Here is an 18,396-nt window from a genome sequence, read left to right as displayed (position 1 = left end):
GAAGGGAGGGCGGAGGAGAGGAGGCAGGGGAAGGGAGGGCGGAGGAGAGGAGCAGGGGAAGGGAGGGCGGAGGAGAGGAGCAGGGGAAGGGAGGGCGGAGGAGAGGAGCAGGGGAAGGGAGGGCGGAGGGCAGAGCAGGGGAAGGGAGGGCGGAGGAGAGGAGCAGGGGAAGGGAGGGCGGAGGAGAGGAGCAGGGGAAGGGAGGGCGGAGGAGAGGAGCAGGGAAGGGAGGGCGGAGGAGAGGAGCAGGGGAAGGGAGGGCGGAGGAGAGGAGCAGGGGAAGGGAGGGCGGAGGGCAGAGCAGGGGAAGGGAGGGCGGAGCAGGGGAAGGGAGGGCGGGGGAGAGGAGCAGGGGAAGGGAGGGGCGGGGGAGAGGAGCAGGGGAAGGGAGGGCGGAGGAGAGGAGCAGGGGAAGGGAGGGCGGAGGAGAGGAGCAGGGGAAGGGAGGGCGGAGGGCAGAGCAGGGGAAGGGAGGGCGGAGGAGAGGAGCAGGGGAAGGGAGGGGCGGAGGGCAGAGCAGGGGAAGGGAGGGCGGAGGAGAGGAGCAGGGGAAGGGAGGGCGGAGGAGAGGAGCAGGGGAAGGGAGGGCGGAGGAGAGGAGCAGGGGAAGGGAGGGCGGAGGAGAGGAGCAGGGGAAGGGAGGGCGGAGGAGAGGAGCAGGGGAAGGGAGGGCGGAGGGCAGAGCAGGGGGAAGGGAGGGCGGAGCAGGGAAAGGGAGGGCGGGGGAGAGGAGCAGGGGAAGGGAGGGCGGGGGAGAGGAGCAGGGGAAGGGAGGGCGGAGGAGAGGAGCAGGGGAAGGGAGGAGGGAGGAGAGGAGCAGGGGAAGGGAGGGCGGAGGGCAGAGCAGGGGAAGGGAGGGCGGAGGAGAGGAGCAGGGGAAGGGAGGGCGGAGCAGGGGAAGGGAGGGCGGGGGAGAGGAGCAGGGGAAGGGAGGGCAGAGCAGGGGAAGGGAGGGCAGAGCAGGGGAAGGGAGGGCGGGGGAGAGGAGCAGGGGAAGGGAGGGCAGAGCAGGGGAAGGGAGGGGCGGGGGAGAGGAGCAGGGGAAGGGAGGGCAAGGCAGGGGAACGGAGGGCGGAGGGCAGAGCAGGGGAAGGGAGGGCGGAGGGCAGAGCAGGGGAAGGGAGGCGGAGGGCAGAGCAGGGGAAGGGAGGGCGGAGGCAAGACAAGGGGAAGGAGGGCGGGGGAGAGGAGCAGGGGAAGGAGGGGCGGAGGGCAGAGCAGGGGAAGGGAGGGCGGGGGAGAGGAGCAGGGGAAGGGAGGGCGGAGGGCAGAGCAGGGGAAGGGGAGGGCGGAGGGCACGAGCAGGGGAAGGGAGGGCGGAGGGCAGAGCAAGGGGAACGGAGGGCGGGGGAGAGGAGCAGGGGAACGGAGGGCGGGGGAAGGAGCAGGGGAAGGGAGGGCGGAGGAGAGGAGCAGGGGAAGGGAGGGCGGAGGGCAGAGCAGGGGAACGGAGGGCGGAGGAGAGGAGCAGGGGAAGGGAGGGCGGGGGGAGAGGAGCAGGGGAAAGGAGGGCGGAGGGCAGAGCAGGGGAACGGAGGGGCGGGGGCAGAGCAGGGGAACGGAGGGCGGGGGGAGAGGAGCAGGGGAAGGGAGGGCGGAGGGCAGAGCAGGAGGAACGGAGGGCGGGGGGCAGAGCAGGGGAACGGAGGGCGAGGGCAGAGCAGGGGAACGGAGGGCGGGGGGCAGAGCAGGGGAAGGGAGGGCGGGGGAGAGGAGCAGGGGAAGGGAGGGCGGAGGGCAGAGCAGGGAACGGAGGGCGGGGGAGAGGAGCAGGGGAAGGGAGGGCGGAGGAGAGAGCAGGGGAAGGGAGGGCGGGGGGAGAGGAGCAGGGAAGGGAGGGCGAGGAGAGGAGCAGGGGAAGGGAGGGCGGGGGAGAGGAGCAGGGGAAAGGGAAGGGCGGGGAGAGGAGCAGGGGAAGGGAGGGCGGGGGAGAGGAGCAGGGGAAGGGAGAGGGCGGAGGAGAGGAAGCAGGGGAAGGGAGGGCGGAGGAGAGGAGCAGGGGAACGGAGGGCGGAGGGCAGAGCAGGGGAAAGGGAGGGCGGAGGAGAGGAGCAGGGGAAACGGAGGGCGGAGGGCAGAAGCAGGGGAAGGGAGGGCGGAGGAGAGGAGCAGGGGAAGGGAGGGCGGGGGAGAGGAGCAGGGGAACGGAGGGCGGAGGGCAGAGCAGGGGAAGGGAGGGCGGGGGAGAGGAGCAGGGGAAGGGAGGAGGCGGGGGAGAGGAGCAGGGAAGGGAGGGCGGGGAGAGGAGCAGGGGAAGGGAGGGCGGGGGAGAGGAGCAGGGGAAGGGAGGGGCGGAGGAGAGGAGCAGGGGAAGGGAGGGCGGGGGAGAGGAGCAGGGGAAGGGAGGGCGGGGAGAGGAGCAGGGGAAGGGAGAGGGCGGGGGAGAGGAGCAGGGGAAGGGAGGGGCGGAGGAGAGGAGGCAGGGGAAGGGGGAGGGCGGAGGAGTAGAGGAGCAGGGGAAGGGAGGGCGGAGGAGAGGAGCAGGGGAAGGGAGGGCGGGGGAGAGGAGCAGGGGAAGGGAGGGCGGAGGAGAGGAGCAGGGGAAGGAGGGCGGAGGAGAGGAGCAGGGAAGGGAGGGCGGAGGAGAGGAGCAGGGGAAGGGAGGGCGGTGGAGAGGAGCAGGGGAAGGGAGGGCGGTGGAGAGGAGCAGGGAACGGAGGAGAGGAGCAGGGGAAGGGAGGGCGGGGGAGAGGAGCAGGGGAAGGGAGGGCGGGGGAGAGGAGCAGGGAGGGAGGGCGGGGGAGAGGAGCAGGGGAACGGAGGGCGGAGGGCAGAGCAGGGGAACGGAGGGCGGGGGGCAGAGCAGGGGAGGGAGGGCGGGGAGAGGAGCAGGGGAAGGGAGGGAGGAGGGCAGAGCAGGGAACGGGAAGGGAGGGCGGGGGAGAGGAGCAGGGAAGGGAGGGGCGGAGGACAGGAGCAGGGAAGGAGGGCGGGGGGAGAGAGCAGGGAAGGGAGGGCGGAGGAGAGGAGCAGGGGAAGGGAGGGCGGGGGAGAGGAGCAGGGGAAGGGAGGGCGGGGGAGAGGAGCAGGGGAAGGGAGGGCGAGGAGAGGAGCAGGGGAGGGAGGGCGGAGGAGAGGAGCAGGGGAACGGAGGGCGGAGGAGAGGAGCAGGGGAACGGAGGGCGGAGGGCAGAGCAGGGGAAGGAGGGCGGAGGAGAGGAGCAGGGGAAGGGAGGGCGGGGAGAGGAGCAGGGGAAGGNGAGAGGAGCAGGGGAAGGGAGGGCGGGGGAGAAGGGAGGGAGAGGAAGCAGGGGACAGGAGAGGGGGGGGAGAGGAGCAAGGGAAGGAAGGGAGGGACAGGGGAGCAGGAGAAGGGAGGGCGGGAGAGAGCCGGGGAAGGCGAGGGCGGGGGGAAGAGGAGCAGGGGAAGGGAGGGCGGGGAGGAGCGGAGGAGGCGGGGGAGAGGAGCAGGGGAGGGAGGCGCGGGGAGAGGAGCAGGGGAGGGAGGGCGGAGGGCAGAGCAGGGGAGGGAGGGCGGGGGAGAGGAGCAGGGGAATCCTGCCTAACAGGATTTTTTTTATTTAAAAAATAGAACCGGTTTGAGTTTTGTTATTTTGAACTTGACCTTCTATAACTGTATTTCAATGGTTTGGTTTGTTAAAATGTGATACGTCACCCCGGGGAGCATAGATCTTCTTATAGGTTGAATATGCTACTCGAGTTCTTTCTGTCCCTCTTCTGCTACATGCCTCTAATCACACCAAGCCCCCACGGGCCCTGTCACTGAAGGAGAGAGCAATGACTCCACCAAGGTGTCATGAGCATTTGCTTTACCGCTCACCTCTTCGTGGTCAGATGGATGCAACAACATTGGTGAGATGATGCTCTGCTCTGGCGTTCTAGAATGTAATGTAACATCTAGTTAGGGTCACCTGGAAACACTGACAAAACTTTTGGTTCCTACCGTGTAAATAATTCTTCCCTGGTTTGTTAATTCGTTGTCATGGTAAACAACATATTCGAAGTGCTATCCACTATATTCCAACTATAGAGTTAATATAATGGAAATGTAATGATTATTCTAACCGTTCAATTAACTAGTAGTATAGTCTCCTGTCTGTCTGACCAGTCCCAGTATAGTCTCCTGTCTGTCTGACTAGTCCCAGTATAGTCTGTCTGTCTGACTAGTCCCAGTAAGGTCCCCTGTCTGTCTGACTAGTCCCAGTATAGTCTCCTGTCTGTCTGACCAGTCCCAGTATAGTCTCCTGTCTGTCTGACTAGTCCCAGTAAGGCCCCCTGTCTGTCTGACTAGTCCCAGTATAGTCTCCTGTCTGTCTGACTAGTCCCAGTATAGTCTCCTGTCTGTCTGACTAGTCTCAGTATAGTCAGTCTCCTGTCTGTCTGACTAGTCCCAGTAAGGCCTCCTGTCTGTCTGACTAGTCCCAGTAAGGCCTCCTGTCTGTCTAACCAGTCCCAGTATAGTTTCCTGTCTGTCTGTCTGTCTAACCAGTCCCAGTATAGCGTATAGCCGCCTGTCTGTCTGGGAGGTGTGTACTTCACCTCTGCTAGGCAACTGGCAAATAGTGTTCTCTCAGTGTCAGTGGAGGTCTCGTTGGAAAAACTAAAGACTGCCGCCAAAATAAAGACGGTTCTGCCGAGTTGTTGCAGGAAGAAAAGAGAGGAAGGTTCCACTCGGACTTCAGTATCTTACCTAGTTATTTACAGATTGTCATTTTGATCTTTTGCCGCTTTGGCAACTAGGTGTGTTTGGTAACCTATTTGCGCCTCTCCCTGTAGGCTTTACAGACACTCCACACCCCTTGGCTGCAACCCTTATAAATTTAGTGTACCCTGAGAGCACAACCCATGTGCAATTCCTGGTCTCTGGCAGCACTCGGGAAGTGCTGGTCTGCGTTTAACACCGCAGAGTTCATCTCAGCCTATGCTGCCCTACAGTCCCTAGACTTTTTGTCCCTGATGGGAGACATGGATCACCCCAGAGAACACTGTTACTCCAGCTGCTCTTTCTTGATCTGACTACGTTTTCTCTCATAGTCCGAGAGCATCTGGTCGTCGTCGCGGTGGTGGTACAGGGCTAAATCATTTCTCCTAACTGGAGATAGTCTTTTTCTCCCCCTCTCACATGTCCATCTCCTCATTTGAATTCCATGCTGTCCCTTGTCCACTCAAGCTTAACAGTGTTGTCATCTATCACCCACGTCGGAGAGTTCCTCAATAAGCTTGACACCTTGATAAACTCATTTCCTGACGATGGCTCACTGCTCTTCGTACAACTTCAACCTCTCGACGTCTGCCTTCCATTCACTTCTTTCCAGCTCTCGCTGTCGTGTCCTTGCCTCTTAACCTCACCGTTTCCTAATCCCCTCCAACTCACAAGGCAATACGCTTGACCTTGTCTTTACTGTAACCGAAAGGTCAGTCATCCTGAAAACCGAAAGGTTGCTCGATCGAATCCCGGAGCTGACACGGTAAAAATATGTCGTTCTGTCCCTGAACAAGACAGTTAACCCACTGTTCCCCGGTAGGCCACCATTGTAAATAAGAACTTGTTCTTAACGGACTTGCCTAGTTAAATAAAGGTAAATAAATCAAAATAAAACCTCTCTCTCCAGATGAAATCCTGTGACTAGTGAGGTCTGGCTGCCTGACAACCTGCCCACTCTACCCAGTCCCCTCCTCCAGACCATCTCTGGAGACTTTTCTTTTCAAAATATTTGAGCATGCCGTCTCTCTTTCAGAACGATCTTGACCCTAACCAGTTAGGTTCCAAAAACGGGTCACTGAACGGAGACTGCTCTTCTCTGTGTCACATAAGTCTCTCTGCTCTGCCAAAGCTGACTCTCTCTCTCCTCTGTTCATGCTCCTAGATCCATCTGCTGCCTTCAGACAACGTGAACCATCAGATCCTCCTCTCCACCCTCTCAGGGCTGGGTGTCTCAGGCTCTATCAGATCCTCCTCTCCACCCTCTCAGGCTCTATCAGATCCTCCTCTCCACCATCTCAGGGCTGGGCGTCTCAGGCTCTGCACACTCCTGGATTGCATCCTACCTGGCAGGCCGCTCCTACCAGGTGATGTGGAGAGGATCTGTGTCTACATCACATACTCTCACTACTGGTGTCCCCCAGGGTTCAGTTTTAGGCCCTGTCCTCTTCTCTCAATACACCAAGTCACTCAGCTCTGTCATATCCTCACATGGTCTCTCCTATCACTGCTATGAGGATGGACCTCTCCTCTCTATAGACCAAGTAACTCAGCTCTGTCATATCCTCACATGGTCTCTCCTATCATTGCTATGTGGATGGCACTCAACTACTTTTCACCTTACGTCAATCTGACAATCAAGTGGCGACATGCATCTCTGCGTTCCTGGCAGATATCTCAACTTGGATGTCAGTCCACCACCTCAAGCTCAACTTGACGGAGCTGCTCTTCCTCCCGGGGAAGGCCTGCCCGCTCAAAGACCTCTCCGTCACGGTTGACAACTCCAGTGTCGCCCTCCGACAGTGCAAAGGACCTTGGCGTGACCCTGGACAACAACCCAAACCGAGCACTCCGTTCTGCCACCTTAGGTCTCTTGGCCATCCCACCCCTACGGGAAGGCAGATCCTGCTCAGCCCAGTTAGTGCTTCTCTGTCCTGGCACTCCAATGGTGGAACCAGCTTCTCCCTCAAGCTAGGAGAGCCCATCTTCCTGAAAACATCTTAAACCCTACCTCTTCAAAGTGTTTCTTAAATAATACCCTACTTTACCTTGACACCCCCACTCAAAAGATATTTAAATACCATCTTTCCTGAACAAACACTTGCACCCTCCCCCCCCCCACCTTTCTAGCTCTGAATTTGCTGATAAGCTACTTTATTGAGGAAGTGTCTTTACTATGCCTGTGATGTGGTTGTCCCACCTAGCTATCTTAAGACGAATGAACAAGCTGCAAGTCACTCTGCATAAGAGCGTCTGCTAAATGACTTAACATTTTCATGCCTGATTGGCCAGTCCCATTATATCCTCCTGTCCTCTCTCTGGTCAGTCTGACTGAGCATTAAAATGGTCGATCTGCAGTTTCTACGACAATTTCTTGACTTATAAAATAAATGAAATCTACAAAATGATTCTTAAAAGAATATAACTTAAACAAATGCATCATGATCTTAGTTCAACTGTCGCATCACGTCACTACCCAAAATATTTATTCCAATGTTTGTAAACAAATTAAATGTAAACAAACATTCTATAGCCTCATAACATGGTTGAAACTATAATGTTGATATCATGGATGGTCAGTCCTTGCATCTATATCTCGGTCTATGAATTCGAGAGTGGTAACATTTCTCCAGCCTCATCCCTCCCGCTTTTTAAAATTTGAATTTTTTTATTTTGCGGATTGCCCCTTTAAGCTTCTCTCTCCACCACAATGAAAAATCTCTGTGGCCCACAATGCTGAAGCACCGTCTTCTGCGTGAGAATGAATGCAAGTGGCTGAATGAGTCCCCCGTTCATTCTATGGTCCCCTTTTCTCTTCACCGTGTCTCCTGCTGTGAGGACTGAGGAGAGAGACAGACAGACGGAGAGGCTGCTTCTCTAAATGGGACCCAATTCCTTATATAATGCCACTACATTTGACCAGGCAGCCCATAAAGAACAAGGTACCATTTGGATGTAGCCGGGCCTTGAGCCGATCAAAGGCTTTCTCTGTCTGTGCCAGGGTGGCCAGCTCAGGGTCTGGGAAGAACACAACGACCACAACATCCATCCGCTTTCACCAGCTTCCCCCCCATCTTATCTCCCCATTACTTCACCTGTTAAATAAGAATGTGCTTATGAAAACACAGCCAGCCTTGGTACAGTATGTTCAAAGCACGCCTGAGGCTTGCTTATCAATGTTTATGTTATACAACGGATGAGAAGGACGACTGTGAAGACCTTGGATTTCTAGAAACATGAAATTAGCCTTTGACTTGAGAGCTCTCTATGATCTAATGTGTTGGGGGAGACAACCTTCTGGGGGGAGGAAAAAAACTGTTTAAAACAGGCTGTGATATTTCTAATCTGTTTGATGACATTTACAATTATATTTATAAAATAGCTTCTCTCTTCCATTCATGTGTGGAACTAGGCTAACACACAACTGATGTCGTGAGACGTGGATGGCGTGACGCACGGAGGTGGGGGACACCGTGAGAGCAGAGTTGGACGCCGTCACACGAGAGATACTGTCATGTGACAGACACGTTGAGCAGGAAGTGTGTGTGTGTGTGTGTGTAGCCTATTACTCACCAGCTTCTCGTCCACGGTGATCAGTTGCGTCTCTTGTCCTGCTTTCTCTGCCAGCCTACATCCCGACAGGCTCACCGACCTGCAACGGCAACGCAGGAAGTTAGAAGACTGTTCATGGCAAAGAATCACACACACACACACACACACAACATTACGCAAACAAGTGAGGAACTTCCATGACAATTAACTGTCTTGGAGGACTCAACAGAGGAGAAGAAAGGAGGGAAGGAAACAGTGAAAGGAGACAGACAGACGGGGGGGGGTTCTTTTCCTTCCCCATTAGTTCTGTCTGGTGAGTTTCTGGCTCCTGCTTGCCTGTTAACCAGACGGACCTGCTGGGTTCAACCCACATTTGACATATTTCAAAACACAGCATTTGCCCCAAGCCTGCCTGGAATGCCAAAATGGGAGGGGTTTGGGCTGTTCAAATTATTAAATTGGTTCCATCGCACCATCAATCAAGCCCAGCAAAAGTATCTGAACAATGTCAAATAACCTTTGAACCCAGGTCTGCTGATGAGTTGACGACAGACCACACTTTATGTCGGCTCACCGCCACCGAGTGCCTAAGGAAGGACTGGGATGGCTCTGTGTGGAGTAGTGAACATGCTGGCTTGTCATGAAACAACCAGGAAGCCTAGCCAGCCAACAATGTCCTGGTCAAACCATGGCGACTGAGTCAGTGGGGCAAGAACTGGGGTGGTTCTGTGAGAAGTGAACAACGTGGCCTACTGGCTATTAGCTTGTCACAAAAACAGCCCAGTGGCCAGCCAGGGACTGGAGTAAGCCAGGGAGGTAGATTTGCCCGTCTGTGTTAGTCCATGGAAGACCAGCCTGTTGATAGCCTGGTTAAACAAGACTATTGAACAGGTCATATTCATTGGTGCACACTGTAGCAAAAATGTTTTGTTTACGGAAAAAATAAAATAGTTTATTGGACAAAGTCAGGTAGGTCCCTTGCCCTTTCAGCCTGTTTGCTTCCTAGTGATTGAGACCCAGCTGAAGCGGCAGGGAACGCTCCCAAAATCCGGGGACAACGTACAGGCTACAGAGGACCAATCGGATGTACAGGCTACAGAGGACCAATCGGATGTACAGGCTACAGAGGACCAATCGGATGTACAGGCTACAGAGGACCAATCGGATGTACAGGCTACAGAGGACCAATCGGATGTACAGGCTACAGAGGACCAATCGGATGTACAGGCTACAGAGGACCAATCGGATGTACAGGCTACAGAGGACCAATCGGATGTACAGGCTACAGAGGACCAATCGGATGTACAGGCTACAGAGGACCAATCGGATGTACAGGCTACAGAGGACCAATCAGATGTACAGGCTACAGAGGACCAATCAGATGTACAGGCTACAGAGGACCAATCAGATGTACAGGCTACAGAGGACCAATCAGATGTACAGGCTACAGAGGACCAATCAGATGTACAGGCTGTGGGCTACAGATGACCAATCAGACATGGATAATCACAGTACGGGTTCATTGAATTTAAAAAAGAGAATAGGCCTACCATAAATGTTTTACAGGTATGTTTCCATGGCAAGGCTAGACATGAGTCGGGAAACATGTTTACATGCACATTAATAACTAGATCAACTCATTATGACAGTAGGCAAATGGAGATCACATCTCTGGAGTCACACCCCCCTCCCCCCTCTAACTGACCACTCTCAAGAGGAAAGTCAAATGGCCGGACCTGCTGGTTGACGACCTACACAACCTGGGACGGAATAGGACGACACAGAGATCCAGATGTCATAGCACTGCGCTCCAAGGAGATGGCGGAGACGAGTGAGACTATAACACAATCAAGTTAACTTAACTCAGCAAAAGCTTTAGCTAGTTAACGGCCATAATTCACTTTAACACCCCCCCCCCATACAATAATGAGTCATCCACATGTGCGTATCTGATCTGTCACTTTATTTTTTAGCTATAAAATCTACATGGATACCATGTCATTATGTCATAACCTTTTATCACAAAATGTTGTGCATATTTATAAAAATTAAAAAAATTAAGCTGTCAGCGCTGTTGTTACCACAGTCACAAAGCCAAAATTGGCCAAATCGTGAAAATTCATGAAGGAAATATATATTTTGTCTTAATTTAAAAGGTTCAGTAAAAGGTTAAGGTTTAAGGTTTTTTATCAGATTTTAAAGTAGAGAAAATGTAGAAATAGGCCGGGATGTAAAACTTTGTGGCTGTGGTAACTAGTGACGACAGCTCTGACGTCATTTACAGGCGCATCCAGGTCGAGGCTTGCTATCAGAAGGAACATGAAGCACTCCGTGCTATCAGCAGGTCAGCAGGAACATGAAGCACTCCGTGCTATCAGCAGGAACATGGACCACTTCGTGCTATCAGCAGGTCAGCAGGAACATGGACCACTCCGTGCCACTAAGTCATGATACAATTGTTTCCTTCACATTGCATTATCCAAGCTGTATCACAACCTGACGTGATTGAGAGTCCTTTAGGGCGGCCCAGTGTCGTCTGGGTTTGGCGGTTATTGTAAATAAGATTTTGTCGTCATCTGACCTGCCTAGTTAAATAAATAAAAATGATACAAATTTCAAGAGTTAATACTACACTCATAAGAAGTGGAGAAGCCCTAGACCCCATACAACATTCTACTCCTGGAATAAATTCCTGTCAGAGAGACCAATTAGAGGGTTAGGCAGGAGGCCCTGGGCCAGTGGAGACCAATTAGAGGGTTAGGCAGGAGGCCCTGGGCCAGTGGAGACCAATTAGAGGGTTAGGCAGGAGGCCCTGGGCCAGTGGAGACCAATTAGAGGGTTAGGCAAGAGGCCCTGGGCCAGTGGAGACCAATTAGAGGGTTAGCCAGGAGGCCCTGAGCCAGTAGAGACCAATTAAAGGGTTAGGCAGGAGGCCCTGAGCCAGTGGAGACCAATTAGAGGGTTAGGCAGGAGGCCCTGAGCCAGTGGAGACCAATTAGAGGGTTAGCCAGGAGGCCCTGAGCCAGTGGAGACCAATTAGAGGGTTAGCCAGGAGACCCTGAGCCAGTGGTAGGTGAGAGCTCTCTTTCAAGCACACTCCCTACCTCTATCCATCTCTCTCCAGGTGCTACAGAGAGTGACTGGTCCAAGGACTTCTAAAGCCTTCTGACCCACTACCTGCGATCTCTCCAGAGCACAGAGAAGTAAGCTGCACTCATAATAGTATAGTTGACGCACTGGCTAAACCTCCTCCCTCACTGGCTAAACCTCCTCCCTCACTGGCTAAACCTCCTCCCTCACTGGCTAAACCTCCTCCCTCACTATGGCAGTCTGCTTGTGTGCTGTCAGCATATTATCCAGGGCCAATGGTTAGATAGAGCGAGTACAGTAAATCCTATCTCATGCTCAATTCTCCCTGGTCTGTCTGCATTGCTGCTTTTCTAGTGATTTAACTCCCTTTGAATCACCACCAAAAACACAAAGAAGAATTATCCCAGTCAGTCAGTAACTTGGTTAACCAAAAACTGTGTTTTCCCATCTACATAACATTGCCAAAAAAAATCTGAAACTTTGTCCTAAAACAAATGCTGAAAAATTCATCCATGTTTTTGGCCACATCTAGGTTAGACTACTGCAATGTTCTACTCTCCGACTACCCGGATAAAGCACTAAATAAACTTCAGTTAGTGCTAAACAAGGCTGCTAGATTCTTGGACTAGAACCCCCCCAAAAATGTGATCATATTACTCCAGTGCTAGCCTCTCTACACTGGCTTCCTGTTAAGGCTAGGGCTGATTTCAAGGTTTTACTGCTAACCTACAAAGCATTACATGGGCTTGCTCCTACCTATCTTTCCGATGTGGCCCTGCCGTACATACCTACACGTACGCTACGGTCACCAGACGCAGGCCTCTTTACCGTCCATAGAATTTCTAAGCTTTCTCCTATAGAGCTCCATTTTTATGAAATGGTCTGCCTATCCATGTGAGAGATGCAGACTCGGTCTCGATCTTTAAGTCTTTACTGAAGACTCATCTCTTCAGTAGGTCTTATGATTGAGTGTAGTCTGGTCGAGGGGTGTGATGGTGAACGGAAAGGCACTGGAGCAACAAACTGCCCTTGCGGTCTCTGCCTGGCCGGGTTCTCTACACCGGGATTCTCTGCCTCTACTTTACGGGGGCTGAGTTACCGCCAATGTCTTCAGTAGTTGTTTATTTACCTTTATTTTACTAGGCGAGTCGGTTAAGAACAAATTCTTATTTTCAATGACGGCCTAGGAACAGTGGGTTAACTGCCCTGTTCAGGGGCAGAATTGACAGATTTGTACCTTGTCAGCTCGGGGATAAGAACTTGAACATGTTATTACCACGTGAAAGTCCTTAGGTGTGTTTGAATACTTACTACACTAACATACTATTTGCGACAGAAATTGAATATGTAGTATACAAGCAGTGGACACTATTTCCGTGCTTTTAGGGCCCATAATGCAATTCTTCCCGAAAATGGGCATGGCTTCACTACATTTTCAGATTTGAAGAAAATATGCAGCCCGAAGTCTGACACAAAAATCATAGCTTTAACTAATTATGACAAATGTTAAAATGTTGATCAATGTAATAAAGTAATGACTTATGTTGGCTGACAATTTGTTAGCTACGCTGTCCTTACGAATCGCATATCATAACAGTATGTACCGGTATGTTAGCTAGCTACCTAACGTTAGTTGGCTACTGATACATCGAACTTGCCAGTATATTAACTATATGCTATCTAACGACACAAAGTGTATTGAATTGATTATTCAAGTCATTCTTAGCTTAGCGGCATAGTCGTAATGCATTCGTAAATTCGCTCTGGCAATCTACACTGATTTCAGAGCACTCTCATCGGAGAGCAGAGTCAGAGACTCTGCCAGAGAGCAGAATAACTCATCAATTTATGAGCGCTCAACACCAGTTGAATATGGCCGGTGTCAGTAAATTTACATACATTTAAACTCAGTTTCACAATTCCTGACATTTAATCCTAGTAGAAAGTCCCTGTCCTTAGGTCAGTTAGGATCACCACTTTATTTTAAGAATGTGAAATGTCAGAATAATAGTAGAGAGAATTACTAATTTCAGCTTTTATTTCTTTCATCACATTCCCAGTGGGTCAGATTAGAATTTGGTAGCATTGCCTTTAAATTGTTTAACTTGGGGCAAATGTTTCGGGTAGCCTTCCACAACCTTCCCACAATAAATTGAGTGAATATTGGTCCATTCCTCCTGACAGAGCTGGTGTAACTGAGTCAGGTTTGTAGGCCTCCTTGCATGCACACGCTTTTTCAGTTCTGTCCACACATTTTCAAAAGGATTGAGGTCAGGGCTTTGGGATGGCCACTCCAATACCTTGACTTTGTTGTCCTTAAGCCTTTTTGCCACAACTTTGGAAGTCTGCTTGGGGTCATTGTCCATTTGCAAGATCCATTTGCAACCAAGGTGTAACTTCCTGACTGATGTAATGAGATTTTGCTTCAATATATCCACATAATTTTCATGGCCTCATGATGCCATCGATTTTGTGAAGTGGACCAGTCCCTCCTGCAGCAAAGCACCCCGACAACATGATGTTGCCACCCCCGTGCTTCACGGTTGGTCTTCAGCTTGCAAATGGATCTTCAGCTTGCAAGCCTCCCCCTTTTTCCTCCAAACATAACTATGTTCATTATGGCCAAACAGTTCCATTTGTTTCATCAGACCAGAGGACATTTCACCAAAAAGTATGATCTTTGTCCCCATTTGCAGTTGCAAACTGTAGTCTGGCTTTTTTAATGGCGGTTTTGGAGCAGTGGCTTCTTCCTTGCCGAGCGGCCTTTCAGGTTATGTCGATATAGGACTCGTTTTACTGTGGATTTTGATACTTTTGTACCTGTTTCCTCCAGCATCTTCACAAGGTCCTTCGCTGTTGTTCTGGGATTGATTTGCACTTTTTGCACCAAAGTACGTTCATCTCTAGGAGACAGAACCCATCTCCTTCCTGAGCGGTATGACAGCTGTGTGTTCCCATGGTGTTTATACTTGTGTACTATTGTTTGTACAGATGAACTTGGTACCTTCAGGTATTTGAAAATTGCTCCAATGGATGAACCAGACTTGCGGAGGTCTACAAAAAAGAAATTTGAGGTCTTGGCTGATTTCTTTTGATTTTCCCATGATGTCAAGCTAAGCGGCACTGAGATTGAAGGTAGGCCTTGAAATACATCCACAGGTACACCTCCAATTGACTCAAATGATGTCAATTAGCCTATCAGAAGCTTCTAAAGCCATGATATAATTTTCTGGAATTTTCCAAGCTGTTTAAAGGCACAGTCAACTTAGTGTATGTAAACTTCTGACCCACTGGAATTGTGATAGAGGTATAAGTGAAATAATCTGTTTGTAAACAATTATTGGAAAAAGTGTGTGTCATGCACAAAGTAGATGTCCTAACATACTTGTTCACAACAAGCAACCTCTGACAAAATTCTACGTCTATTCATGGTGAAAATGATGAATCAGACATCTTATCGATAGCAACAGCTCATGGTGTCCTGGAATCAAGTTTTTTGACTCAATCGAGGAACATAGTGAGAGAAATGCTGATGAATGTCTTGCTCGAGCGGTGTATGCAACTGGTTCACCTCTGATGCTCACAGGCAGTGTATTGGAAGAGATTTCTGAATGTTCTTCGCCCAGCATACACCCCTCCAACCAGACATTCTTTATCTACTAACTTTATCTACTCATTTGCTGGATGCAGAGTTCAGAGCTCAAGTGAAGGTCCAGAAAATCATAGAGAAAGCATACTATTGCAATCATCTCTGATGGGTGGTCGAATGTTCGTGGGCAAGGAATAATTAACTACATCTCCACCCCTCAACCAGCAGTCTACAAGAGCACAGACACAAAAGACAACAGACACACCGGTCTCTACAATCCAAATGAGCTGAAGGCAGTCATCAATGACCTTGGACCACAGAAGGTATTTGCACTGGTGACAGACAATGCTGTGAACATGAAGGCTGCTTGGTTTAAAGTGGGAGGAGTCCTACCCTCACATCACACCCATTGGCTGTACTGCTCATGCATTGAATCTGCTCCTCAAGGACATCATGGCACTGAAAACATTTCCCCAACTCTACAAGAGAGCCAAGGAAATGGTTAGGTATGTGAAGGGTCATCAAGTTATAGCAGCAATCTACCTCACCAAGCAAAGTGAGAAGAATAAGAGCACCACATTGAAGCTGCCCAGCAACACCCGTTGGAGTGGTGTTGTTATCATGTTTAATAGTCTCCTGGAGGGGAAGGAGTGTCTACAAGACATGGCCATATCTCAGTCTGCCAATATGGACAGCAACATCAAGATGATCCTCCTAGATTATGTATTTTGGGAGAGAGCGGTAAGCAGCCTGAAACCTATAGCAGTAGCCATTGCATGGATTGAAGGAGACAATGCCAGCCAGTCTGATGTTCAGACTCTGCTTGCAGATGTAAGATAATAAATCCGTACTGCCCTGCCCACTTCACTGTTGCTCCTGCAGAACTGCAGTTCTGAAATACATCAAAAACCGTGAAGACTTCTGCCTGAAGCCCATACACAGCGTACATGTTGGACCCCAAGTATGCTGGCAAGAGCATCCTGTCTGGTGTAGAGATCAACAAGGCCTATGGTGTCATCGCTACCGTGTCTCATAAATTTGAGGCTTTTTGAGCCTGACAACGAGCCATCCTCAAGGTTGGAAAGTGACAGTGAAGATGAGGCCTCAGAGTCTGATGTTCAAGAGGTGGACATAGAGGGGGTCAGAGTGAGGTCAGAGTAAAATGGTCAGAGTGAGGTGTTCTCTCATTTGTGTCTGGAAGTAGCTAGTAAGTTAGCTTGGGTGCTTGACTGTCGTTGTGAGGTCAGAACGGCGATAGCGAAACGCTCTCTGAATTTACCAATGGACCATCTTGACAATTTACAAACACCCAGAACGCACTCTGGCACTCCAGATTGAATTGACAAACCCACACAAAGTCAAAATGTCTAGATATTAATTTGCTATGCTAACAGGCGGTTGCATAGCAACAGCATCCACTTCCAGTGGACAGGCAAAGTGCTTAGGACAGTCAACTGAAAGAATACCGTTCATTTATTCTATACTAAAATGAACTAATAGTAGAAGGTATGTAGCATACATACTTTGTGAAAAGTTACAAACTGACAGGTTTTCATTTTCGTCAAAATAATTTTGGTGCTTTCAAGACAACTGGGAAGTCGGAAAAATAAAGAGGTAAAGTAATTACTTCCGGTAAAAATAAATAAAGTAGGAGCTCTATATATAGAGGCCCGAGTTCCCGACTTGGATAACCATTCAAAGCTATTTTTTCCCAGTCGGAACTCGTTTTTATTTTGAGTTCCCAGTTGTCTTGAACCCATTGAAGTAAGAAGTTGAAGATTTCCGAGTGCAGTTGTTTCTGAACGCGGCATTGATATGAACGCGGCATTGATATGTAACGAGTGACATTGATTTTTGACGGACTGCACAGCTCGGTGTGAGACTTACCTTATTCTGCGTATGAATTTAGCCAGCCGACGACGACATGACATCGCATACAAGCATGATCGCGGATTTTTTTTTATTTTATAGTTGAAGCAATTTCTGCCCATCTTCATACTGTACTGCCTTTGCTGCTAACTAGCTAGTTAACACATTTAAAGGACACACGCAGCTAGCTAACGTTAACACTAGCGATTAACTCCTTAACTAGCTATGACTTACTTACACTGCCTTTCACAAAAACCAATACAACAATCCATACTCATTATCACCTAGAAATATCCCAAGAACACATCGTGAAATGTAACTTTTGTGTTGTTGTTTGTGCTAAGCTAAATAGCTAGCTAAAGTAAACCAACGACACAGGCATAAACTAGCTAACAATGGCATGTTATGACGAATAGGAGAATAGAAACTCGTTGTGCGACAGAAATATGACTATAGCAATGTAGCAAAATAAAAACATAATTACCTGACAGGATTCAGGATTACTTTAGTGGCTGTATTTAGCAGGGAACACCGTCCCAAACCTAGAAGTGACATTGAGGACGCCATGATTCTGTCAACAGCTAATATGTACGGAGTACGGGAAGGTTCAAAACTAAACAAAAAGAGCTGCTGCTGGGCTTCTTCTTCTTCTAAGAATCGCAACCAACAGACAGGTGCATACAGGGCCACCTATTGTTCTGGAGAATGGGGCCGGTCGAGAGATTTCTATACCACTATATTGTATTTTTTTTAACATTTTATTTAACCAGGCCAGTCAGTCAGTCAGTTAAGAACGAATTCATATTTACAATAACGGCCTAGGAACAGTGCCACTAAAAGTGCCTAGTTCAGGGGCAGAACGATTTGATCTAGCAACCTTTTGGTTACTGGCCCAATGCTCTAATAACCATGAGACTACCTGCTGCCCTTACTACTTTCCTCCCATCGTCTCTGCCAGCAATCTAACCCCATTTTTCTGAATCAATGTTTTGATGTCCCCATCTACGTGTATATCCATAATAGAATTTTGCCTTGCTCTTTTTTGCTATTATATATACTATATAATATATAATATCTACTATATAATATATAATATCTACTATATAATATATAATATCTACTATATAATATCTACTATATAATATATAATATCCATTAACTCCTGTATGAGCTGGTATCCAACAGAACTGAATTTCAATACCATGCCTTTGTAGCCCCAAGAACATCATCATTATTTCTACCCATAAATCCTCACTTTCTGATTTTCCAGATCTTAAAACTACACAAAAAAACTAATGCCGTGTCTGAACACATTACTACTCTTCTTGGTTGCTCCTTCCTCAATTCAATTCTGTTGAATATGCAGATAAATCATTAGTCACTCTTATGCATAGATTAACGTCAAACTCAGGAATAAACACACCTTGATAAGGACCATTCCTCTACTGCTACAACAGCACCTTGCATTTCCTCGATGACATAAGGAATGTTCCTTCCCCTTTTCTAAAGGGCACCTTCATTCGGCATATAACTCCGCCCCCTATACCCTGTCCGATATCCCCGAAGATATCGTCACTCATCAACGTGAATAAGATAGGACTAATAGCACTACCCTGTGGAGTTCCATTTTCCA

General features: G+C 49.8%; 1 protein-coding gene across 1 annotated transcript in view; it reads right to left on the bottom strand.

Moving 5' to 3' along the window:
• The window catches only part of ndufs4 (NADH:ubiquinone oxidoreductase subunit S4), a 41,141-nt gene extending 23,732 nt beyond the window's left edge, over positions 1-17,409 (bottom strand). The window contains exons 1-2 of the mRNA XM_020473078.2: positions 17,248-17,409; positions 8,237-8,315 (exon numbers count right to left, since the gene is read on the bottom strand). Of these exons, the coding sequence (XP_020328667.1) occupies positions 8,237-8,315; positions 17,248-17,330 (162 nt within the window). The 5' untranslated portion in view covers positions 17,331-17,409. The remainder of the gene's footprint in view (positions 1-8,236; positions 8,316-17,247) is intronic.
• Positions 17,410-18,396: the final 987 nt, after the last annotated feature.

Source organism: Oncorhynchus kisutch, linkage group LG8, assembly GCF_002021735.2.
Source record: "Oncorhynchus kisutch isolate 150728-3 linkage group LG8, Okis_V2, whole genome shotgun sequence".
In the NCBI taxonomy this organism is placed as follows: Eukaryota; Metazoa; Chordata; class Actinopteri; order Salmoniformes; family Salmonidae; genus Oncorhynchus; species Oncorhynchus kisutch.
Note: the sequence above shows the minus strand (reverse complement) of the source record. Positions and strands in the feature narration are given on the sequence as shown.